Here is a 27,368-nt window from a genome sequence, read left to right on the forward strand (position 1 = left end):
TTCACTTTTCTGATCGCTCGTTTCCCATCGGCACTGAATGACTAAATGCAACTGCTTGCAATCTTTCACACTATGGTATTTGACTGGTCACTTAACAGGTAAAGGCTTATTTCAACCAATCGTGAATTTTTGCCCTTTCTACCTGTGTTAGTCTGAGGTGTGATACTTTCAGATGTGATGTGACAACCATATACGAGGTGCAAGCATTTTAAGATTTATAGGCAGATGAGTAACAGTTTTGTGGAATGGTGTTTTAACCCAGAAAATTTACAATAAACAGCCATTGTGACTTATCATACGAGTCTCCTAGAAATTATGTGATGCTTTGAACTTCTATGGCTTTGATAATAAGGTTGACGATTTTACAATCAGCTTTCAACCATTTGATGAATTGTTTCAAATCACTGACTTCCAAAGGTAATGTTAGTAAGGAAGCAGGTAACTTCTCATTTATTTTTGACATTTAATTCAAACAGAAGAATAAAAATCTCGAGACTCAACTTCTTGTTTGTAATCACATTTATTGACATAGCCAATAGGATTACCTTTACACAGATATAATCCTGGTACAATAAACCTTTCTTCAGGTTTTACATGTTTGCAAGTCCAATGTCAAATATTTCACAAAGTTTATGAAGCCTTTAGTTCCACACTTTTTTTTAAACCTTCAATTTAATTTAAAAAAATCTGTGTAAAGGTCTCTAGGCCGGCACACATGCATATGACATTATGTTTAGGCCAACCTGCCTCTAAATGATAATGCACATAAAAAGTTATACAGTACTGTGACATTGCTTCAAATAAATACCCACATGAAGTACATTTTTTTAATGTAACTGAGCATATGATCAATACTGTAACAAAAAAGGGCAAGAATCACACCATTCTTCCAGCGAACAGAAAATATCTTCCACAATAATGCTAAAATTCATCATTTAAATTGCACTTAATTTAAAGTTACTTCTGAATTTGACCCAATTTGTCAGAACCTGGCCTCAACAAACATCACCAGTTTAATCAAGTGGCATGATTTGTTGATGCAGCATCTATTTTCTGTTTGCTGAACTTACACAATGATTACACGGCTGGTAAGAAAAGTTAATGTCTCAATGTTTTCACATCTGCCAACAATACCAGTTACTTGCGACCATCACCAAACAAAGCTAAGATACATCTGATACAGTCCTCTGTACTGAAACCACAAATGTGTTAATACAATTTAATTTGTCTGTTAGGAGTCCAAAGTCACTAGATTTGGTTCCCAAAATATGTATCCCCTGAATTTGCATTTCGGAAGTATCATCGACAAAAAGAATTTCATACAATTTATTTGTAAAATTAAGACTACAGTGGAAATTCTGTGCAAAAGGGGGGTTCTCAGTTGCACTTATTGCTCTACACTTTCTTTTTGAAATTTGAATACTTTTTTGTTTGCAAAAACTTAATTGTAGGAATAAGCACTCTTTCTCGAAATTATCAAAGGCACTACTGGCAGAATTAACAAAAACAAGACACGGAAACAGAACACCCCACAACAAACAATCTTATAGATTTTTCTTCTAGATGTACCAAGTTTTGGCACAATAAACAAAACAAGAAATAATGAAACAATTCCAATTTGGAATTTATTTGGCGTATTTGTAGAAAATTCTGTTAAATCAATGATACTTGATTTTTTTTAAACCCAGAAATCCTGGAATTTGTTGGTAATACTACTTTTCAAGTGTCTATTACCATTACCAGAACAAAGTCAAGTTTTTTCCTTGTTACATTGAACTATTCCTAAGAATAATATACAAGAAAACCCCAGAATTGGATCACCCTGGATTTTAGAACATGGCAGTTAACATCAGTAAAACAAAACAAATTCTAATGGAGAAAATGCTGAAGCACAAATCCCGGTTGTGTAAAAATTTAATTTGAACACAGGTTAAAAATAAAATTGACTCTTCTGCAGCATGCTGATGCAGAAATCTATCACACCAAAAAAAAGACACTACCGGCAGGAGTTATATCCACAAACCACAGCATTTTCTACCTTTCTAAGAATTAAAAAAAATATCAAAAGTGCACAGGTATAACATCTGATTAAAAACACTGAATAATTGCAACAAAACATATATGAATACCATAACACCATCTCAAAATTGTGTAATATTCTATCATAAAGCATCATGTTAATTAAATCATTGAAGATTTCTTCAACACTTGTGAGTTTCTCTTCCTGCAGCAACAATTTTAATAATGCTATTTTGTTCAGATTTGCAACTTATAATGCAAAACAAACACAAGGCATCGAATTAACTGCCTTTATTATTAATGTGGTTCAATAGTGTTTTCTTCACTATTAGTTCATTTTGTGCAACCGACTACACTAGCAATATTTAAATAAACTGCACTCTCGGTCGGAAAGTCCTTCTCCAGAGACTATTTTAACGCTGAAAAAGGGAAAATAAAAAAAAATTAGGCAAAAACTTTATTAAAAATAAACACTTGCACAAGGAGCAATTCACGAAGAATGCACAGCACAAGGTTTTGCTAGTCATATTAGTCTGTTAATGCAAATGATGGACTGTTAGTGATCAGAGAAGGTGGCCATTTTAGTTATTTCATATTATTTCTGAACATAAAGCATACACTAAGGTTTAATATGATGCAAGCCATTTGTAGGGAGCTAACCTCACAAGTATTGAGTGACCCTACGTTGGTCATGCAAAGAGATAACAGTTTATCACAGGAATTGGTTTACAAAGCCATTAGATTATGGAGACACATGCAGGCTGCTATAAGGAGTAGTAAATACAGCCAAAAGCCAAAGGGCAGCCTGATAAGAGGTAGGCAATAATATATTGATTTCACATGCTGTGTCTTAACAGCTGTTAGATAACACTAGGTAATCAGATGCATATTCCAAAATTTTCAGCAAACCTGGACACATTGCCATATCACAAAATTAGCGTATACTTTTAAAATACATTTTGAACATTTGCCTGTTACTTGCAAAAAAGATTTTGTAAAGTATCAAATTTGGTGATTGTTTACTTTTACTACTACTGAAGGGAAGCTACTGTATCATTAAAAAGTTTCCTGAAACATTGGAAGCAAATATGTATCTGCTTCAAATAGAGCAAATATCTTTAATGTCACATTTCTAAATGCTGGGTTCATTCAAACCATTGGCATTTATGAATAACCCACAATGCAATTAAGATAAATATCAGTAAATCAAAGGCCTTCAAAGGATTGTGCAGCATTGAAGATTAAAGCAGGATTGAATTTAACAGAAATCCTTTGTATACAAAGTTTCAGCAATGCCAAATATAAGAAACATTGAGAATAAATTAAAAAGCATCTAACTCATTAGTCCCAAAATATTTTACGTCACAAAAAATTGTCTTTTTAAGAATATTGCTATTCAATCCTGATTTAAAGTAATTTTAAAGCTCACAGGCAGGAGAATACTACATGTCAACCCACTGAGAGAAGCTAAAAGAACAAAACTGGTCTTGTTATTTTGACCATAAAGTCAGCAGCCCCAGAAAAGGAGTAAAATGAAAAATCCACACTCAACATTTACAGCATAAACTGATGTGTGTTTAAAGTGATGGAAATATTCTGTAACATCACTGCTACATATGGTAACAAATATTTAGTATGAATGCCTTTACTATTGAGCTCAATTGCTGGAAATATTATGCATTTCTTACTGCCTCCACGACAATAGTGATAAATAAGTATACTTCAGTACGTTTGAACTAGGACTTGAACAGTTGTCTATTGCAGACTTTTGATGCAGTTTTCAAAGCATTTAAATTATTAGTTGAACTAATATTTTAGTCAGATGAAAGCTACATCTAAATTAGAAAACTAGTGGCCAGCCCAATATAGAATAAATCTTGACCCAACATATTTAATTCATAGACACGGAATTGGAATTGAAATAAATACTTGTGAATAGCATGGTCATTATTGTGTTAGATTTTCTTTCTAAAAGGGGGACAAAGCAGAATTACAAGTTTCTTTGAAGAAAAAATTAAAGGGGTGAAATATTTATCCTTACATATCAAAAAGTATGGATTTTCCAAGTCATAATATGACTATGATCTTTTCTGGGACCAGAAGGCAAGCAATGCACTTACTTTGTGTTATTAAATCAACACCTCCTGACTACTTATAGGCAATGCGGTGGTATGGAAAAAACAAGCTGCTGACAATCAATGAGAAATGGCAGGATTAAGAATATTTCCCTACATTGCTTCAAGTAGGGCTTGTATCCAGACAAAGTGAATTGTAAGTGACAGACATTCCAAGACAGGGCTTCATGTTAAAATAAACCATATGTTTGATAACAGGCAGTTCATTATCAAACTTGGTGCACCCTCAGTCCATTATGTGTGTTTTATTTTGTGCTTATTTGAAGTAACAGTATTGAAAGGCTGTATATTTTGCTGAATGTGCTGCTGCCAGTATGTTTGTTCCTGCAGGTATTTTGGTGAATTCCAAGTACATATTCTTATAAAACAAAAATTAACATATTCACATCAATTTTTAATTTTTGAAATTGCTAGTACTTGTTTAATGTTAGGACTTCTTGTCCTATATTGTCACACATAATGGAAAGTCCCACAACGTCTGTGCTTATATAAATAAATACAAGTTTTAGAAGACATTTTGAAATTAATGGGTTGCAAGCGCTAGTGACATGAACTAACACTGAAGCACTGCATTGTGTTTTAGAACATACACATATAGAAACAAAATATCAACTGAATCTCTTGCTTGGGATATAATCTTCACTCACTAATGTACTTAAACAGTTTCAAGAACAGCTTTAGCAAATGGAAAACTCCAAGGTCCTTTGCACTATGAAAACACAAATGTTCTCAAAACATTTATAAAACTGCACATCATCTTGAGCATAATTTTGGTAAAACAAAATTGGAGTTTGAATTGGAATGGGATGAATTTGCATATATCAATACTGTAAACATGTGCAACATTGTTAAATGTAACCCTTTGTCTAAAAGGTGAAGTGCAAACTAAAGCTGGGTTAAAAAAAAGCACATTTGTGCAGTACAGACTTCAGACAGCAGTGCTGGAGCAGGCTGACAGGATGAACCAACACCTCAGAGATACCATACTACCCATATAATGTACGGGTATAACAATTAAAGCTCCATATTACAAGATATTTATGCTACACGAATGCAGTTACTTCACCTCCATATATTAAGTAATTGTTAACAATCCAATACAGATTAACTCACTGCAATGCTAAGAAAATAGGGCATTAACTCTGCGCTGAACACCAAAGCGTTACATCTATTTACTATCCGACTTCCTGTGAGCCCCCTACATACCACGATCAATCACAGTAGATTTTGTACTTCTCACTGCAATACATCTGGTTACTGACGACTACTCCCTCTTGTCTGACAACACAAGAGCGCACATGACTTACACTGGGGTTGTTAGCTCTGGTTTTGGTCCCCGATTTGGTTCGGCCACGCTTGGACTGTTCATGGTCAAACTCTAAGTCCTCCAGCCGTTGAGTCAGTGCCAATTTCTGCTGAATGGCCATGCGGAGCAGAGAGTTCAGTGTCTTCTTCTCATCCTCAGCAGCAGCGAGTTGACGCTGCATTTCATCAAGCTGAATTACGTATTCATCGCATCTGAAATACAAAATCATTAACTGCTAATTTTCAAAAAAATATATTTTATTTAAAAAATTTAACTAGAGCAATTCAGCCAGTTTACTCCACTGATACTTTAATCTATTCGAGTTTGGTTTGGTCTACAACACACTGAAGTTCTGCTGGCGAATGATATAAAAAACAATATATAATGCAATAAATCCCAAAGATGAGAAAATAATTGAAACTGGATATAATTAGGACAGATTTATTTTTTCACTGGTTAAATATATCAGAACCATATATGGCATTGGATGTAGTTAAGATTGTGAAACATAAATAGACCTGTAAAGTGTCTGCAGTCTATTTCAATATTTATGCCATACATTTCAGTACTATTGTCAAAAACAATGAGAGGTAAAGCAACACTGCTTTATTTTTTTTATACATAAAGTATCCCAGAAGCAAGCACAAGCATAAGAGTTAAATATAAGTCAGAACACTGAAAAAAATGGACCAAGTTACATAATTCTATGCTTACGAATGTTTTTAATTATCAGTGGTGTAAACAAGTGGAGATGTGGAAATATCCAGACACCTTGAAAACAGGCTGCATTTAACTAAGCATCAACATTCACATCAAACAGCATAGGAGACAACAAAAGATCGAATGCACTGAATAAATGTGGTGGTGAACAGTTATGACATAGTGTCAGGAATACAACAGTGAAACACACAATTCCAGTTCAAAGAGTCACCTGCTGCTGCCATCTTACAACAGGCAACTGTAAACTCCACAGCAAAACAATGGGAGAGGAAAGTGTGAAGTTCACTTTCAATGCTGATATACTATTTGTTCTGGATACTTGCCTTTTCTTAAATTAGAAATTTGATCAGTCATTGCAGAGAGATTTCAGTAATTTTATTGGAATACTTTTAGGTTTTTTGCTTTACAGTTGAACTTCATAATTAAATTATATTTGATAGATTCTATGTTGGGCAGTTGAACTGACAATCATTATAGTGCAGAAGCTAAACACACAAGGTCCTTTCCTCCTTGCATATTCTTTAGGAGTTGTAGTTCTCAACAATTCTAATCAAATCCAAATGGAAGCAAGTATACAGAAAACAACATTTAAGAGTTGAATTTACATTTGATTTTTTTTCAAAAACACATTTAACTTCTTTCTCCAAAGGCTCAGACGTCAATCACTCCTGAGCCACACAGATAGGAAGCTCCTGGATTCGATCCCTGGTCTATATTGAGTTCGCTGATCTCAACTGGGGTAGCTGTAGAGATGGTATAACTGGCATCAGTGCCCCTGGGTTAGGGAGGGTAAATCATCAAGGGCCATTGCTCACTACATAATGATTTCTGCTGGAAGTGCATGTATCTGGATGCAGATTGAATGTAAGATTGGACTCAGTGACACTCACTCTCAGGTAAGGCTCACACTTGGGCAAGTTATCTATAGCTGATTACTGCTGTGGAACTAAAACCCAGGACAGGTCAGCACTTTTGTGAAAGGAGGGAAGAAAATTGGAGGAAAAAGAAAAATACATTTCTCTCTTTCAGCCATATTATGAATACCAGAAATTGCCATTATTTTCATTGAGAATTGCTTGTCCAACATTTGGCCAAATTTGTTCGGGAAAAGTGAACTGCTTTTCTGTCAATAACTAAACATTGGTCACATTGATTGATTTCTTGGAACAGCACTCTTGACACAAAAATATTTGTGAAAATGTATTACTTGAGGTGACCCCAGAAAAGGATGAAGACAGACTGCAGAAATAAGATGACTACTTTAACAATCAAGGAGGCATAATGATGACTGACTGCAAGCACATGAATTCCATAATTAAACAGCAGAGAGTGCTAGAATATAAACTTCCACAGCTCCCACACTGCTACAATATGAAAAGCCAACATGCAGTCACTGTAGCAATTGCAACAGAAGTCTCAATAGCATACACCTATTCATATCCTACCTGGTGAATCTTTGTAGAGTTTAATAATCTGAAGCATAATAATAAATTATGTATGATTAGAGAAGAAAATCTCACCATGGAATCAAAGATTTCAGCAAATTAGGTTGTCCTTCAATCCACTTTACCATTGCTAGCTCGACATTGGAGCTATCTACTCTAAAACTCATTTCCCTGTGCCCTTCAATATTTTCCTGTCAGTATTTATCAAATTCCCTCAAATGCTGTAATCAACTCATGACACTTGTGACAAAGCAATCCATATTATAAAACACTTCAGCATAAAAAAAATCTATACTCCCCTTTATGTTTTTGGTACTAATCCAAGATTTATGCTTCCCTTATTACTAATCCAGTGGATATAATCTTTCCCACTCAACCCCTTTCAAACTCTGAACACTTCTATTAGATTCTCCCTTAACCTTGTATGCTCTGATTTATGGACAGCATTCCAGAGTGTGCGGCAAAGATGGTTGCTACCAAATATGGAGCAGAGGACGTGGAAATATAAAGGAAGTCAAAGTCAGAAGAAGAGGGTACACGTGGGAATGTACGGCTTGGAGATGTTGCAGACATGGGAAGAGAGGAGTGAGGCTGCGGTGGGAACTGTAAACTGGAATAAAGAATTTGAAATCCATGCAATTGGTGAGGACTGAGGTTGGAGTGGATAGGAACTTAGTGCAGGATGCATTTCACTTTGATGGATTGGGTGTCATGTATACCTACAAATAGTTTAGTTTAGGTGTCAGCTATGGCTCAGTTCATAGCACTCTTGCCTCCGAGTCAGTAGGTTGTGTGTTCAAGTCTCACTGTCGCTGCATTGTCAGAGGTGCCATCTTTCGGATGAGACGTTAAACCGAGACATCTGGCCCTTCAGGTGGACGTAAGAGAGTCTTGGCCAATGTTTGTCCCTCAACCAACATCACTAAAAGCAGATTATCTGGTCATTATCACATTGCTGTTTGTGGGAGATTGCTGTTCATAAGTTGGCTGCCATGTTTCCTACGTTACAATAGTGACTACACTTCAAAAATACTTTGTTGGCTATGAAGTGCTTTGGGATGTCCTGAGATTGTGAAAGGCACTATATAAATGCAACTTCTTTTCTTTTAGCTAATAGGCTTTAAAAATTCTAACCTCGATTATCTGAAACCATATTATGTTCAAGTTTGAGCTCTCACAATGGATCTTTCACAAGTTGGGAAGCATTTCCAAATTCAGATTTTTACATCAAGTATCTTTTTGTGGAGGAATTGAGATATTGCTGAATTTCAATTGTTGACTGCCAATAGTACCAGGGCATGGAGGAAGAGAAAAGCTGTTTTTTTTTAAATCTAGAAGTTTGGAAAAAAAATCACCAGATTCTTTCAATGGCTTGGGTGATTAAAGCACTGCCCAGTGTGTTACTGAGCCAAGGTCAAGTATTTGAGCCCCAGACTGTGCTGCATTCTCTCACACCCAAAAACTTGCATTTATATAGCACCTTTAATGTAGTAAAACGCCCCAAGGCGCCTCAGAGGAGCATTATCAAACAAAATTTGACACCGAGCCACAGAGATATTTGGGCAGGTGACCTAAAGCTTGCTCAAAGAGGTAGTTTTTAAAGGAGTGTCTTAAAGGAGGAGAAAGAGGTAGAGAGGCAGAGGGGTTTAGGGAGGGAATTCCAGAGCTTAGGGCCTAGGCAGCTGAAGGCATGGCCGCCAATGAAGGGGCAAAGGAAATCAGGGACGCGCAAGAGGCAATAATTGAAGGAGCACAGAGATCTCAAGAAGGTTGTAGGGCTGGAGGAGGCTACAGAGATAGGAAGGGGTGAGGCCATGGAGGGATTTGAAAACAAGGAACCGAATTTTAAAACCCAAAAGTTTTAAAACTCAAGTAACCTGGGCAAGAGAAGAGTAGAATCAGCCACTTCTGGTTGCTATCCAAGTACTTTTACTAGAAGTGTGTATATGTGGGTTTGGGTGTGGACGGAATTAGACTGGTCTATCACAGCTGCAAGTCCATTTACAAGCCAGCACTTGCCATCCAGGCTTGCGTGTGAAGTATGGGTGGGGGAGTTGCTGAAAGTATGTTAATACCTTTGGAAATGTAACTCAAGACAAACCAACTCCTCTGGCAGGAGTGTCGGAAACCAGAGGACACAGATTTAAGATTATTGGCAAAAGAACCAGAAAGAGGAGATCAGGAGAAATATTTTCATGCAGTAAGTTGTTACGATCTGGAATGCAATGCCTGAAAGGGTGGTGGAAGCAGATTCAATAGTAACTTTCAAAAGGGAATTGAATATATACTTTAAAAGGAAAAATTTGTAGGGCTTATGGGGAAAGAACAAGGAAGTGGGACTAATTGGATAGCTCTTTCAAAGAGCTGGCACAGGGCACAACGGGCCGAATGGCCTCCTTCTGTGCTGTATCATTCTAGTTTATGTAAGGCGGAATATGAAAGGCCAGTGAGGAGAGCATTAGAGAAGTTGAACCTTTGATGAGGGTTTCAATGGAAGCAGAAGTGAGATACAGTAAAGATGGAGGCATACAATCCTGCATAGGTGAAAATAGGGCATGGAGTCTGAAGCTCAGCTCAAAGTCAAATAGGAGGCTGAGATTGAGCAGGTTCAAGGTGAGAAAACAACAGATGAAATCAGAGCTTGGTTTCAGAAGTTTGGGCAGGAGCCACACTGGATCAAGTCAGGTCAGACACATATGAACATACAAAAAGGATGGAGAGAGGAAAAAAAAACTGACTTTGTCCACATTTGATCGAGTTACATCGAGTCTACAGCACAGAAACAGGCCATTCGGCCCAAACGGACTATGCTGCTGTTTATGCTCCACGCAAGCCTCGTCCCTCTCTAACATTCGCGCCAGATAAGTGCCAGGCAATGACCATCTCCAGCAAGAGAGTCTAACCACCTCCCCTTGACATTCAACGGCATTACCATCGCCGAATCCCCCACCATCAACATCCTGGGGGTCACCATTGACCAGAAACTTAACTGGACCAGCCATATAAATACTGTGGCTACGAGAGCAGGTCAGAGGCTGGGTATTCTGCGGCGAGTGACTCACCTCCTGACTCCCCAAAGCCTTTCCACCATCTACAAGGCACAAGTCAGGAGTGTGATGGAATACTCTCCACTTGCCTGGATGAGTGCAGCTCCAACAACACTCAAGAAGCTCGACACCATCCAAGATAAAGCAGCTCGCTTGATTGGCACCCCATCCACCACCCTAAACATTCACTCCCTTCACCACCGGCGCACTGTGGCTGCAGTGTGCACCATCCACAGGATGCACTGCAGCAACTCGCCAAGGCTTCTTCGACAGCACCTCCCAAACCCGTGACCTCTACCACCTTGAAGGACAAGGGCAGCAGGCGCATGGGAACAACACCACCTGCACGTTCCCCTCCAAGTCACACACCATCCCGACTTGGAAATATATCACCGTTCCTTCATTGTCGCTGGGTCAAAATCCTGGAACTCCCTTCCTAACAGCACTGTGGGAGAACGGTCACCACACGGACTGCAGCGGTTCAAGAAGGCGGCTCACCACCACCTTCTCGAGGGCAATTAGGGATGGGCAATAAATGCCGGCCTTGCCAGCGACGCCCACATCCCGTGAACGAATAAAAAAATAACTTCATCTACCCCAATCAGCATGCCCTTCTTTTTATTCCATTCTCCCTCATGTGCTTATCTAGCTTCCCCTTAAGTGTATCTATGCTATGTGCCTCAACTACTCCTTGTGGTACCCCGTTCCACTTTCTTACCGCTCTTTGGGCAAAAAAGTTTCTCCTGAAATCCCTATTGGATTTATTAGTGATTATCTTATATTTATGACCTCTAATTTTAGACTCCCTCACAAGTGGAAACATGTTCGCTCCATCTACCCTATCAAACGCTTTCATTATCTTAAAGACTTTTATTATTCATTCATGGGATATGGGCGTTGCTGGCGAGGCCAGCATTTATTGCCCATCCCTAATTGCCCTTGAGAAGGTGGTGGTGAGCCGCCTTCTTGAACCGCTGCAGTCTGAGTGGTGAAGGTTCTCCCACAGTGCTGTTAGGAAGGGAGTTCCAGGATTTTGACCCAGCGACGATGAAGGAACGGCGATATATTTCCAAGTCGGGATGGTGTGTGACTTGGAGGGGAACGTGCAGGTGGTGTTGTTCCCATGCGCCTGCTGCCCTTGTCCTTCTAGGTGGTAGAGGTCGCGGGTTTGGGAGGTGCTGTCGAAGAAGCCTTGGCGAGTTGCTGCAGTGCATCCTGTGGATGGTACACACTGCAGCCACAGTGCGCCGGTGGTGAAGGGAGTGAATGTTTAGGGTGGTGGATGGGGTGCCAATCAAGCGGGCTGCTTTGTCCTGGATGGTGTCGAGCTTCTTGAGTGTTGTTGGAGCTGCACTCATCCAGGCAAGTGGAGAGTATTCCATCACACTCCTGACTTGTGCCTTGTAGATGGTGGAAAGGCTTTGGGGAGTCAGGTGGTGAGTCACTCACCGCAGAATACCCAGCCTCTGACCTGCTCTTGTCGTCACAGTATTTATATGGCTGGTCCAGTTAAGTTTCTGGTCAATGGTGACCCCCCAGGATGTTGATGGTGGGGGATTTCGTGATGGTCATACCTGCCTTCTCTTTTCTAGAGAAAAGAGCCCCCAGCCTGTTGAGCCTTTCCTGATACATATATCCTCTCTGTTCTAGTATCATCCTTGTGATTCTTTTTTGCACCTTCTCCAATGCCTCTATATCCTTCTATAATATGGAGACCAGAACTGTGCATAGTACTCCAAGTGTGGTCTAACCAAGGTTCTATACAAGTTTAACATAACTTCTCTGCTTTTCAATTCTATCCCTCAAGAAATGAACCCCAGTGCTTGGTTTACCTTTTTTATGGCCTTTTTAACCTGCATTGCTACTTTTAGTGATTTGCGTTTCTGTACCCCTGGATCACTTTGCCCCTCTACCCCATTTATACTTTTATTATCCAAGCAGTATGTGGCCTCCTTATTCTTCCTACCAAAATCACCACCTCACACTTGTCAATATTGAAATACATTTGCCAATTACACGCCTATTCTGCAAGTTTATTGATGTCTTCTTGCATTTTGATGCATTCTTCCTTTGTATTAACTACATCCCCCAATTTGGTGTCATCCGCAAATTTTGAAATTGTACTTCCGATTCCCAAGTCCAAATCATTCATGTAAATTGTGAACAACAGTGGTCCCAGCACGGATTACTGTGGAACATCACTTCCCACCTTTTGCCCGTCCTTAACCCCTCCTCTCTGTTTTCTGTTTTGTAGCCAACTTGCTATCCATTCTGCTGCCTGTCCCCCGACTTCACATGCTCTGACCTTCATTATTAGTCTACAATGTGGTACCTCATCGAAGGACTTGTGAAATTCCAAATATATTACATCTACTACATTACCCTTGTCTACTTAATTGGCATTTAACACACGTGACTGATTCGCCCAACTAATAATTAGGCTCTCCTCTCGATGAATGGAAATGACCAACCATGATGGACCCAGTACAAAGTCCTGAGGAACTCTGCTTGTAACGGAGCCCCAAATCAGATAAACACCTCCGCTTATGTAATTTCAACCATCTGTACCTATCCAATGTAATAACTGTCCAAAATCCCATGAGATCTAATTTTTTTCTATCCGCCATCTAAGAGATACTTTGCTGAACACTTTTTAGAAGACAAGGTATACATGATATACACTAAACTATTTATATCCATCCTTCTTGTCACTTCTTCAGAGAATGCAGTGAGGCAGGACGCAAGTCTCCTAAAGGCAAGTTGGCTCCCTAATATCTGCCAAACCCTCCAATTGATCATATATCACTTATGTATAATACCTTATAACAGCTTCCCTACTACCGTTCTTGAGCTCAGAGGCTTAAAATTTCTAGGGTCCGATTTCAACCGTTTCTTAAACAATGAAATCACCTGAGCCACATTTCTGACCAAGATCATGACCCAGTGAAACCTTTCTTGTGCTTTGCCGGTCTGTACCTTCTTCTGAAATGGCTTTGCCGTCAGCTATTCATGCCTCACGTGATTTTTTTTTAAGTGATGAAAACTTCTTTGGCTTTATGTAAGAATTTTTTTTTTGAAACCTACATGCTTTGCATTTTAGTAGCATTTAATGGTTACACTATTTAAAATTGAGTGTTCCAATGAAAAGTACTTGCAAAAGTCAAACATTTGATCAATGGAGCAAGATTTTATTGGGGATGGGGTGTGGCAGTGAGGAAAATGTGTCTCAAAGTGGATGTGCTTTGCTGTGAATTCTAGAGAATAGAAGACAAATTTGAGTGTTTGGGCTAGGACCAGGGTGCATTATTTAAGAACATGAGAAATAGGAACAGGAGAAGGCCATATAGCCCCTCAAGCCTGTTCTGCCATTCAATATCATGGTTGATCTTCTACCTCAACTCCACTTTCCTGCCCTATCCCCATATCCCTTGATTCCGAGTGTCCAATAACCTATTCATCTCAATCTTGAATATACTCAATGACTGAGCATCCACAACCCTCTAGGGTAGAGAATTCCAAAGATTCACAACCCTCTGAGTAAAGAAATTTTTCCTCATCTCGGTCCTAAATGGCCGACCCCTTATCCTGAGACTATGACACCTAGTTCTAGACTCTCCAGCCAGGGAAAACAGCCTCTCAGCAACTACCCTTACATGCCCTCTAAGAATTTTATACATTTCAATGACATCACCTCCCATTCTTCTAAACTCCAGAGAATATAGGCCCATTCTACTCAATCTCTTCTCATAGGACAACCCTCTCATCCCAGGAATCAATCTGGTGAATCTTTGTTGCATCCCCTCTAAGGCAAGTATATCCTTCCTTAGGTAAGGAGATGAAAACTATACACAGAATTCCAGGTGCAGTCTCACCAGAGCCCTTACTGTTATACTCCAACCCCCTTGCAATAAAGGCTAACATACCACTTGCCTTCCTAATTGCTTGCTGCACCTGCATGTTAACTTTCTGTGATTCATGTACAAGGATACTCAAATCCCTCTGAATACCAACTTCTCTTAGTGTCTCACCTTTTTAAAAAAAAGATCTGCTTTTCTATTCTTCCTACCAAAGTAGATAATTTCATATTTCCCCACAATATACTCCACCTGCCACCTTCTCACCCACTCACTTAACCTCTCTATATCCCTTTGCAGCCTCTTTGTGTCCTCCTCATAACCTACTTTCCCACCTAGCTTTGTATCGACAGCAAACTTGGATACATTACACTCGGTCCCTTCATCTAAGTCATTGATATGGATTGTAAATAGCTGAGGCCCAAGTCCTGATCCTTGCAGCACCCCACTAGTTACAACCTGTCCACCTGAAAATGACCCATTTATTCCTACTCTCTATTTGCTGTCCATTAACCAATCCTCAAACCATGCTAATATATTACCCCAATCCCATGAGCGTTATTCTTGTGTAACAACCTCTTGTGTGGCACCCTATCGAATGCCTTTTGAAAATCCAAAATGTACTACATCCACTGGTTCCCCCTTTTCTACCCTGCTAGTTACACCCTCAAAAAATTCTAATAGATTTCCCTTTCATAAAACCATGCTGAATCTGCCTAATCACATGATTTTCTAAGTGTCCTGTTACTACGTCCTTAATAATAGATTCTAGCATTTTACCTACCACTGATGTCTGGCTAACTGGCCTACAGTTCCCTTTTTCTCTCCCCCTCCTTTCTTGAATAGCGGGGTTACATTTGCCACCTTCCAATCCACGAGGACCGCTCTAGAATCTAGGGAATTCTGGAAGATCAAAACCAATACATCCACTATCTCTGCAGCCACCTCTTTTAAAACCCTAGGATGTGGGCCATCAGGTCCAGAGGATTTATCAACTTTTAGTCCCATTAATTTCTCCAGTACTTTTTCTTCACTAATATTAATTACTTTAAGTTCCTCACTCTCATTAGACCCTTGGTTCCCCACTATTTCTGGTACGTTTCTTGTGTCTTCTACTGTGAAGACAGATACAAAATATTTGTTTAACGTCTCTGCCATTTCCTTATTCCTCATTATAATTTCTCCTGCCTCTGCCTCTAAAGGACCCATGTTTACTTTTGCGAATCTCCTTTTCACTAAGAGCTTTATATTTACTAAGCTCTTAGTAAATATAAAGACAGATTCTCTCATTCAATTTTCTCCATCAATTTCTTGGTAATCCTTTGCTGATTTCTAAAACCCTCCCAATCCTCAGGCTTACTACTCTTTTTGGCAACAATGTAAGCATCTTTTTTTACTCTAATACTATCCTTAGCTTCTCCAGTTAGCCACGGTTGGATCACTTTTCCCATGGTGTTTTATTCCTCAAGGGAATATATATTCATTGAGAATTATGAATTACTTCTTTAAATGTTCGCCATTGCTTATCTACCACCATATCTTTTAATCTAATTTCCCAATCTACCTTGGCCAACTTGCCCCTAATACCTACGTAATTGGCTTTGTTTATACTTAAGACCCTGGTTTCAGACTTAACTACATCACTCTCAAACTTATTATGATCACTCTCCCCCAGAGGATCCTTAATTATAAGATTACTAATTAACCCTGTCTCTTTACACAATATTAGATCTGAAATAGCCTGTTCCCTAGTTGGTTCCTTGACATATTATTCAAGAAAACTGTCTCAAATGCATTCCATGAACTCATCCTCTTCTTCAGAAGGAACAGCAAGTTGTGTAGATGGGAGTAAGACGTTACAAAGGAACATAGACAGCCTAAGTAAGCGAGTAAAACTGTGGAAGATGGAGTTCAATGTGGCGAAGTGTGAGGTAATCCACTTTCGATCTAAGAAAGGCTTTGAAGAGGGTGCAGAGGTGGTTTACTGGAATGATACCAGGAATAAGGGACTTCAGTTTTTAGGAGAGACTAGAGAAGCTGAGATTGTTCTCCTTGGAGCAGAGAAGGTTACGGGGAGATTTAATAGAGGTATCGCAAATTATGAGTGGCTTTGATAGAGTAGATAGGGAGAAACTGTTTCCACTGGCAGGAGGATCGGTAACCAGAGGACACAGATTTAAAATAATTGGCAAAGAACCAGAGGGGGGATAAGGGAATTTTTTTTTGTTTACACAGCGAGTTATGATGGTCTGGAATGCTTTGTGTGATGAAAGCAGATTCAATAGTAACTTTCAAAAGGGAATTGAATAAATGCTTGAAAAGGAAAAATATGCAGGGCTATGGGACTAACTGGATAGCTCTTTCAAAGAGGCTTGATGGGCTGAATGGACTCTTGTGCTGTATGATTCTATGGAAGACAATTCAGAATATTTTCTTAATGGCAACAGACTGTGGAGGAGCAAAGGGATTTGAGTGTCCAGGAACATAAATCACTAAAAGCTAGTACACAAGTGCAAAAAGTAATCAAAAGGACTAATGGAATGTTGGCCTTTATCTCAAGGGGGTTGGAATACAAAGGGGAGGAAGTTAGGCTTCAGTAATACAGAGCCTCGGTCAGACCCCATATCATCATAGTAGGTACAGCAAAGGAGATCATTATTCAGCCCATCGTGCCTGTGCCAGCTCTTTGAAACAGCTATCCATTTAGTCCCATTCCCCTGCTCTTTCCCCATAGCCCTGTAAATTTTTTCCCTTCAAGTATTTATCCAATTCCCTTTTGAAGGTTACTATTGAATCTGCTTCCACCACCATTTCAGGCAGTGCATTCCAGATCATTACACCTCATTGCGTAAAAAAATGTTTCCTCATGTCGCCTCTGGCTCTTTTGCCGATCATCTTTAAATCTATGTCCTCTGGTTAATGACCCTTCTGCCACTGAAAACAGCTTCTCCTTATTTGTTCTGTCAAAACAGTTCATGATTTTGAATACCTCCATCAAATCTCCCCTTAACCTTCTCTGTTCCAAGAAGAATAGCCCCAGCTTCTCCAGTCTCTCCATATAACAGAAGTCCCTCATCCCTGGTACCATTCTAGTAAATCTCTTCTGCACCCTCTCTAAGGTCTTGACATCTTTCCTAAAGTGTGGTGCCCAGAATTGAACACAATACTCCAGCTGAGACCTAACTAGTGTTTTACAAAGGTTTAGCATAACTTCCTTGCTTTTGTACTCTTTGCCTCTATTAATAAAGTCCAGGATCCCATATGCTCTTTTTTAAAAAACAGCTTTCTCAACTTATCTTGCCACCTTCAAAGATTTGTGTATGTGCACCCCGAGGTCTCTGTCTTCCTGCACATCCTTTAAAATTGTACCATTTAGTTTATATTGCCTCTCCTGATGGTATGTGACTTGGAGGGGAACGTGCAGGTGGTGTTGTTCCCATGTGCCTGCTGCTCTTGTCCTTCTAGGTGGTAGAGGTCGCGGGTTTGGGAGGTGCTGTCGAAGAAGCCTTGGCGAGTTGCTGCAGTGCATCCTGTGGATGGTGCACACTGCAGCCACAGTGCGCCGGTGGTGAAGGGAGTGAATGTTTAGGGTGGTGGTTGGGGTGCCAATCAAGCAGGCTGCTTTGTCCTGGATGGTGTCGAGCTTCTTGAGTGTTGTTGGAGCAGCACTCATCCAGGCAAGTGGAGAGTATTCCATCACACTTCTGGCTTGTGCCTAGTACCTTGTAGATGGTGGAAAGGCTTTGGGGAGTCAGGAGGTGAGTCACTCGCCACAGAATACCCAGCCTCTGACCTGCTCTATTACTATCTATAGTCTATTGCTATCCTCCACATTGTTTACTACATTTCCGAGTTTCATGTCATCTGCAAACTTTGAAATTATACCCTCTATACCAAAGTCCAGGTCATTAATATGTATCAAAAAGAGCAGTGGTCCTAATACTGACCCCTGGGCAACACTACTGCATACTTCCCTCCAGTCTGAAAAACAACCGTTCGCCACTACTCTCTGCTTTCTGTCCCCTAGCCAATTTTGTATTCATGCCGCCACTGTCCCTTTAATCACATGGGCTTTAATTTTGCTAATAAGTCTATTATGTGGTACTTTATGAAATGCCTTTTGAAAGTCCATATACACAACATCAACCGCACTAGCCTCATCGACCCTCTCCGTTACTTCATCAAAGAGCTCAATCTAGAGTATGGCGTTCAGTCTGGGCACCGCACCTCGGGAAGGATATATTGGCTTTGGATGGGGTACAGCACAAATTTACAAAAATGATACCAGTATTAAAGGGTTAAATTATGAGGACTTGCTGAATAAACTTGGATTACATACCCTTGAGTTTAGAAGTTTGATGGGTGATCTAACTGCAGTGTTTAAAATAATAAAAGGATTCGATTGATTGGATACAGAGAAGCTATTTCCGCTGTTGGGGGAATCCAGGACAAGGGGTCAGAATCTTAAAATTAGAGCTAAACCATTCAGGAGTGAAATCAGGAAGCATTTTTTCACTCAAAGGATAGTAGAAATGTAGATGCTGGGTCAACTTAAATTTTCAAAACTGAGATCAACAGATTTTTATTAAGGGTACCAAGGGATATGGATCAAAGGCAGATAAACGGAATTGAGGTACAGAAGAGCCATGATCTAATTGAATGGAGAGAATGTTCCTATGTGAGGAAGGCTTTCTGTCTTTAGTACAGCACCTAATTTTAGGGGCAAGCCAAAACAAATGGCTAAACTGATCACAAAGTTAGCTGGTGTATTAGACTGAAACACAGTACTGGAACTTAATCCCATGATCATCAAGCAAGCACCATTAGTAATAGGTACTGAGAAACTCATTTTTAAAACAAGGAAACATTTGAGGCTGTAATTCGGAACAAAGAATTTAAATAGTATGTAAGGTTTTTTGATAAAATGGATTATAGATTGTGACAAACATGCTATTCATTAAGAATATTTTATGAATAGCATGTTTGTCACAATGGTAATTCTACACTACCATGTTAGTAATGCAATTTTAGTAAAAGCCAAACACTCCATGCAAATTAGGAACATGCATTATACATTTTTGACCATGTTAAATGAGCTTTACAAACGCTAACCTCAATCTTTCTGTACTTTAACAGAGATAAGCTCTGTTGATTTCTTTCAAATTTTCTAAAACTAACAAAACGGCTTGTAAAATGTTTCAGGATGCACAGAATTCCTTAAAATGTCTTCTACAATTGACAAATTAACAGAAAACAGTTGTAAATAAGTCCAAATGAATCAGGATTAAAAACCTGCAACATATTAAGTGTTTAGCAAATTTCTGTTTAAATAAATATTCATAAAAATGTATAGCAAGGGATACTGCAAAACAAGTTTCAGCAAAAGTGTGTATCTCTCACAACACCGTTAATTAGCATAAACACTTTGCATGCATGAATGTGTAAAACACCATGGATTGCAAAAACACAGATTTGAATACGATCAAGTTTACCATCTGAATACTGATCAAGGGTCTGAAACCAGCGACTAAACAAAGCTACTTAATGAAAAATACTTGTAATGACGGCAGACTTACATGTGATAAGTTTTTTTTCCCCCAAGTGATGGTACAACAGCAATGCCATAAAAGAAATATATTTTTTTCTAAATCAATTTTCTGAATAGTAAAAAGCAGAAAATAGAATCACAGAACGTGGCCATTCAGCCCATCATGCCTGTGCCGGTACTAGTTGGAGTCTTCTTCAAAAATACTATCAACTCGGAAAGGTAGTGTCTCGTTCACATCAAAAGGCAAATTAAAATGACAATGCATTCCAATTGATGCAACCAATAAAATATAAAGGCATTTTAAACCACCCCCCCCCCCACCACCGTGCCCAATGAGAACAGGACATACCGGGAGGGGGGGGGCGGTAAAAATGTTTGCAGTGACCTACTCACCTGATCCTCGCTAGCCTTGTGCCACATGCCATTCTGACGGGTGCGTCCTGGTCAGCCAGTGAGGCCTTCACACCCGGCAGACAAGAACCTCGTTGAAATTCAAAAGTCAGGGTCTGACGACATCATTAAGACCCTGATGTTATTTTAACTCTCGGCAGCTACATTAGATGCCCAGTGCTGACCTTGCCAGGAGCACCAGACCCAGAAGAGGACCAAAAAGATAATTACATTTTTTTTTTAAATCAACGATTTCCTTGTGGCCCAGGAGAAGCAGGGGTGTTCCTCCAGGCCCCACAAGGAAACCTAGGGCTTCACTCCCCCGACCACATTAACAAGTTTCCAAGACCCATTGATATCTAAAATATATATTTCACTTGTAATTTCCATTTTTGCGTACCGAACAGTGGACCCAAAGTTCTCCGATTTTGTCCACTCATAGATACGATAATGCAAAGATTATAATTTTGAAAGCAACCGACTATTACAAACTACTGTACTTATGAATCCTGTATGCAGTTTTTGTAAAGTCACAACTTCAGGTTATTTCATGACTCATTTACAACCTGGAGATGAGGATTTATTTGGATTTGAAGTTTTGTTTCATGGAACACCTTGGTTTACAAAACAATAAAACTGGTTTCTAATGTGAATTTAGGAATAATATACTAAACACTAAATATGGGGAAATAGTTTTTTAATACTTTCCACTAACATTATATTACTTTTTAGCTAATTTACTACTTTATTAACATTAGAGGGCAAAAATGTTGGATCTCTACATGTCCAACTGTTGGTGCTGGTCAGCCCAGCAAGAGATGAGGTGATAACACTTTGCATCAGAGTTCTGAAGGATTTTGGACTTTTCAAAATGGACCTTTAATATCAGTTTTTAAGGAAAACTAAAAGGATGGGCTAGAAACCTTGGATTACTTTCTAAAAGAGCAGAATTTGGTTAAAAGCATTTAACAACAATAGATCGAACATAGAACTGTTAAACTTGGCTGAAATCAGAAGGCATGCTGGGAAGCTTGACCAAGTTCGAAAGGCATCATGACTGCTTCAGACTGTTGAAGAACTAACTGCTGTTGCAAGATTTGCTGTACTTTTGGGGAGATAAAACCAACATTAGAGATACAGCTGTCTGGTTAGACCTTAGGAAAACTGTGGGAAACTGTCATACACATCAGAAGCTGTTTTGCAGCAACAGCATGGGAATAAACACAGCCATTTTAAAAGTGATTTCTAGGAGACAGACCAGAAGCATTCAAAGACGACATCAACAAAGAATTAACCCTTCAGTCTCCCAAAGCAGGAGAATTGATCATTCTGAGTTTCAAGTTGTACTAGCGGCTAAGGTTGTAAGCATCTCCATCTGAAAAACTGTTGTGTCTTAATGTCAATAAAACCAATTATTTAGAAATATTTCTCAGCCTCGGTTGATCGTTATCTCTCGTACCCTAAAGAGTAAAGAGTTAAAAAAAACTACAGTTCCATTGTTTTACAGTTGTGAACACATTCAGCATTCCTATGTTTTATGGATATAGTCAAACCAACATTTTACCTTACAAAACCATGCCTATTGCCTTGACTATTCAAATTTATTTCCATTGCATATTGGTTGAATCTTCTATTTTCTTTTTTGAATGATGTATATAGAATAAGCAAAATATTAGTCTATGGTGGTGCATTCATTTAATTTGTTATTCATAGTTATTTATCTTTCAGATTTGTGAACTAGTTCCAGTAATGCTCAATTACTATGTTATCCCATATTTCCATCATTATACAACTCAACTTTTTTCACCCTCAACTAGAGTCACAGTCCAGCTTTGCCAGACACTTTTGTGCCCAACACAAAAGCTAGATCCCATAGGCAAATGGATCAGATCACATTGATTATCAGAACTGCTTTACTTCTTACTAAAAATGTATCAAGATGACAAAACAGGTATTCCTTTACATTACAATGTGATCTCTTAATGTTATGTTCAGATTTTTACTGTACAATAATGCTTTCAAGAATATAAGAACTATATGCCAAAGATGAAAAGTCAGTTGACATTGAAATAAGGAAGGAATAAGAGGTGGAAGTTGATTGTATGGGCCCTGAAGTCCTTGGCCGTGAAGTGAGGGTTGCAATAAGTGAGTTCAAGAATGGAAAAGCTGCAGGCGTTGATGAGATTCCAGCAGAATTAATTAACAACATGGGAGAGGAGGCAACAAATGAACACACTGATTTGTATAAAGCTATATACTTGAAAGGGGAATGAAATGGCCAGATGATTTCATGAAAATAATCATGATACCTCTGGGGAAAAAATGCAAAATGTTAGAAAATGTGACGAGTGTTGTACCACCAGATTGAATCCAGGTGCTTCAAAGACTATGCGCGGATTACTTAAAAGGTCAAAAGCAAAAGCGGAACAATATCTTGGCAAAGATCAATTTGGGTTTTGTGGATGATATGGAATAAGAGGGGCAATAGAGACAATGAGAGTTCTGTGCGAGAGCAGCATAGAACATAATCATGGTGTACATTTGCTTTGCAGATTTTTGGAAAAGCCTTTGCTAAGAGTGAACTGGATCAAACCAATGAACATTGAATAAAGAACTAAAAAATATTGGTGTGGACTAGAGATGGACGCCTAATAAAGGCTTTGTATGTGGGACAAACTGCAAGTGTTAACGTAGCAGATGGAGAATCAGAAGTGATTGGAAGAGGAACATGACAAGGATGCTGTTTACGACCTATGTTGTTCACTGTTTATGCAGAACTAATGAGAAATGCTTAACCAGGTAGAGCAACGAGTGAAAGTTGGAGGTCAGCTGTTGAAAGATGTCAGATTTGCTGATGACAAAACCTTGGTAGAAAGTATCATGAATGGAATAGAATTGTTGGTAGATCACCTGAATGCTACAGCAATGGGTTATGGAATTAAAGTCAATGTGGGTAAGACAAAAGTCATGAAGGAATGCAGATGGAAGAATGAGCATTTTAATAACCGAGGAACAGTTGTATATTTAAATATCTAGAAAGAATAATAACTCAAGATGGCAAATGCGGCAAGGAGGTAAGAGCTAGGGGTACAATGGGAAAAGCTGGAAAAGAATACTGACTGGACAAATATATAGATAACCAAATACATAGATAGATAAACAAAGAAAAGATGAGAGAAGAGTTTGATATAGAGTGTGGTTCTGTACGGTACTGAAGCATGAAGTCCGAGGAAGAGGTCAGGCTTCTCGAGAGCTTTGAGATATCGGTCTGGAGATGCATGGATAAAGTGAAGTGGATAGATAAGAAAAGTAATAAGGAGGTGTTGGCAATGTGACAAGATGAACGTAGTTTGTTTGATGTTTTCTAACACTTCAGTGCAGTACTGAGAGTGTGCTTCACTATTGGAGGCGCCGTCTTTTGGATGAGACGTTAAACCAAGGCCCCATCTGCCCTCTCAGGCGGACGCAAAAGATCCCATGGCACCATTTCTAAGAGGAGCAGGGGAGTTCTCCCTGGTGTCCTGGCCAATATTTATCCTTCAACCAACATCACTAAAAACAGATTCTGGCCATTAGCATATTGCTGTTTGTGGGACCGTGCTGTGCGCAAATTGGCTGCCACGTTGCCTACATTACAACAATGACTACACTTCAAAAAGTAATTGATAGGCTATAAAGCGCTTCGATACGTCCTGAAAGACACTATATAATGCAAGTCCTTTTTTTTAAAATCAGAAAAGGGCAAATTAATTGGATTGGGCATGTTCTGAGAGGGGATGAGATGCTGAAAGTGATGTTAGAAGGAAGAATGGAAGGAAAAAAAACAAGAGAGAGGAAAAGAAGGATGCTTCTGGACCACCTGAAGAATGGGACAGCATATAGAGAATTTAAGAGAGAAGCACAAGACTGAGTAGTTTGGAAAAGCGAAAATTAAGCCAGAACACCTGCCTTAAGCAGGCCACTAAAGATAATGATGAATTATTTCAATCTGTACAACAATTAGTAAAGGAAATATTACATAATAAGTTAAAATGCATTTCAAGAACATCAAGTGTGGTGTCACAGTATGTTTCTCCCAACATACTTTAGCAAGTAGAGACAGAGCCTGGTTTGCATTTGTGATCTATCCATATAGCAGTTGCCAATTTAATCCAGATTCTTAAGAACATTGACCTTTCCACACAGAAAAACGAAAAGAAACATATATAAATCTTAAGGTAAATCAACAATGTTGCATGCTTCCCAACAGCTGTCTGGGCAGAATATTAATGGATACATGGGAACGGGATATTTTCCCTCCTCCGTTAGTTGGGGAAAGTACCAAGGGTCCTAAAGAAAAGAAGGAAGTCGACTGAAAAGTCCATTTTAGGAGATGATAAAAGGCACCTTTTCAGGAGATTAAAATAAAATTCTTGTTTTTTTTTTGGTGAAGTAAATAAGTTTACTATATCTGAAAACTCGTCAAAGAATTGCTATATTAGACATCAAATAGTTTATTAAATCTGTATAGTTTTTAGATAACCCAATTCCAATTAAGGTGCCAAACACATTTACAAATTTCCATTGAAATGTCTGCACAGGATATGGAACAAGTGAAAAATCGTATTCACGCACTTAACCAAAATTAATTAGTAGAGAATATAACCGTTACCTTGTTGCAAACATGGCTCTCAGGGACGAGAAGGTAGCAGCATCTTCTTTTAAAGCCTTGAGCTCGTTACGCAGCTTTAAAATAGTCTCGGTGACCATAGCTTTCTCAATTTCATATTTACTCTTCAGATTTGTAAGGGCTACTTCAGCAGTCTGAAGAACAAATAAGATTTTTTTTAAAAATCATGATTTTGATGTGCATTTTTATTTTTAAAAATTTAAGAACACAACCCAGAACAACCCAAACAAATTCTTTGCATTAAAGGCAGTGTATAAATGTGAGCTGCTGCTATTGCTTAACAGCTGAGCAAAATTGAGCGCACACACATCACTTTCATTACGTGTAAATTAGATTTGGAGTGATGATTAGAACAATTTGTTAAGTGCACTTAAAAATGGCAAGTTGGTTAACATGAATAGCTAACTGATCAAAACTATATTTGTTGATTACCCTATTAACTGGATAACTGTAACAACCAGATATTTGATAATTAAGCCTCAACTTTAAATTAAAAAGTGTGCAGGTCAAAGTTTGCTACCCGTTCTTTGACATCTAGTTTTAGAATAATCTCGTCTCTACCTGTTTGTTCGCTTTGAGTACAGTCCTCAGTGTTGCTATTTGTTCTCTCTTGGTACTCAACAAGGACTTCAGTTTCAAGATCTCTTCCATAAATACTTCTTTTTCTTTGTCTGCCACTGGCCCCAGTTCATGAGATGCAGCACTTTGTCTGGATAGTTCTGTTGATCTATCAACTGCTTTCTGAAGGTGCTTGATTTGGTCTCGAATGACGGCAATCAGGTTGTAAATGTTCATCGGCTCTTTGCGTGGATCATTGGAATAAGACACTGGTGAGGGCAAAGGTGAAACAGGAGATGGTACTGTGTCTCCATTACCATTTTCAATTTTTCCCATCTCTCCTGGAAAAAGCCCCTTAGTAAGCAGAACTGGCGATCTTCTCTCTCTACCTTCTGGACTACTGCGAACACCTTTGCCTTCCTTGAAGTAATCCAGTATCACCCGATTGGGCGTCTCATTGTTGCACATACAAACATGGTTGTACAGATTTGCTAATTCTTCACTGAAAGTGACTAGCTCATCCTGAGCAACAGTCAAGCTACCTTGGGTTCCTTCAGCTACTTCACTTACTTTCTTCAGTTCCTTTTCTAGGCAGATTACCTGGTCCCGATCTTGTTTATTAGTTTTTTCTAGTAATCCAAGTTTTTCTGTCAAGACTTGGATTTCACTTTCATTCCTGGTCTTCTCTTTCTCATATTTGATCTCATAATCAGTGTACTCAGCCTTCAGGTTTTTCAGTTCTTCCTTAAGTTCATTTACATCAGCTACTGCTACCTTGTACTTGCATTCCAGAATCTCAGGTCCATTGATGTCCACTTCATAGTAATCCCCATCTTCATGACTGTCTCGCTCTTTTTCATTATCAAGTGCAGTCTGTCGTTCTTTGCTAGCCTGGAGTTTCTTCATGGCACTAACGTGTTCCGTGAGTCTGTTAACTTTTTCATGCTGTTCTGACAAAGCACCTCTTGTGTGTTCTAGCTGCTTTTGTGATTCTTGGAGAGTAGCAAGCAATGTGGTCTTATCCCTTTCCACCTAAAATACATGGTAATAAGAAGTTAAGAAATAGAGAAAGAACTTGCATTTATATAGCACCTATCACGACCCAAAGCACTTTACAGCCAATGAAGTACTTTTGAAGTGTAGACACTGTGGTAACGTAGGGAAGCACAGCAACCAATTAGCATACAGCAAGGTCCCACAAACAGCAATGAAATAATGTCCAGATAATCTGATTGTCAATGAAGCTGGTTGGGGATAAATACCAACTAAGACTCTGGAGAACTTGAGTGCGCCATTTACTATTCTTAGCTACAAATGCAGCATATTGAAAGACTTGCATATAAAATTCTATAGTTAAGGGGCTCATGGCAAGTGGTCACAAACCAGAGAACTATAAGCAGGCCATCAGATACTGTGCATCAATTGAAAAACTTCCTCTGGTCTAAGGTACCACATATTCCTGACTTCGGTGAAAAAGGAATGTCAAGCACACCTCCACCGAGATATGGATCCAAATGCATGCAGCTCTACTGACAAACCTTAAAGGGTCAACTAAACTTATTAATTGTGGTTGATTCAATGGATTATTCAGGTAGGTAGTATTTGTCTCTGTTGAAAAATTATATTTAATAATTGATGGAAGGCAATTGCTAAAAACATATAGAACTGACTCAATAC

At 39.0% G+C, this 27,368-nt stretch overlaps 1 protein-coding gene across 3 annotated transcripts in view; it reads right to left on the minus strand.

Annotated features, from left to right (window-relative positions):
* Window positions 1–501: 501 nt before the first annotated feature.
* zgc:171572 (protein bicaudal D homolog 2) overlaps window positions 502–27,368 on the minus strand; it is an 87,805-nt gene continuing 60,938 nt past the window's right edge. The window contains exons 5-8 of one of the 3 annotated variants that reach the window (XR_010966089.1): window positions 25,695–26,723; window positions 25,116–25,267; window positions 4,140–5,672; window positions 502–2,438 (exon numbers count right to left, since the gene is read on the minus strand). Coding sequence is in view for 2 of the 3 variants with exons in the window: in XM_067998732.1 (XP_067854833.1) it covers window positions 5,366–5,672; window positions 25,116–25,267; window positions 25,695–26,723 (1,488 nt within the window). In the remaining variant the exon portion in view is untranslated. Of the gene's footprint in view, window positions 5,673–25,115; window positions 25,268–25,694; window positions 26,724–27,368 lie in introns of all 3 variants that reach the window. The other 2 variants (XM_067998733.1, XM_067998732.1) reach the window with 2 other exon arrangements.

This window comes from Heptranchias perlo, chromosome 17 (assembly GCF_035084215.1).
Source record: "Heptranchias perlo isolate sHepPer1 chromosome 17, sHepPer1.hap1, whole genome shotgun sequence".
In the NCBI taxonomy this organism is placed as follows: domain Eukaryota; kingdom Metazoa; phylum Chordata; class Chondrichthyes; order Hexanchiformes; family Hexanchidae; genus Heptranchias; species Heptranchias perlo.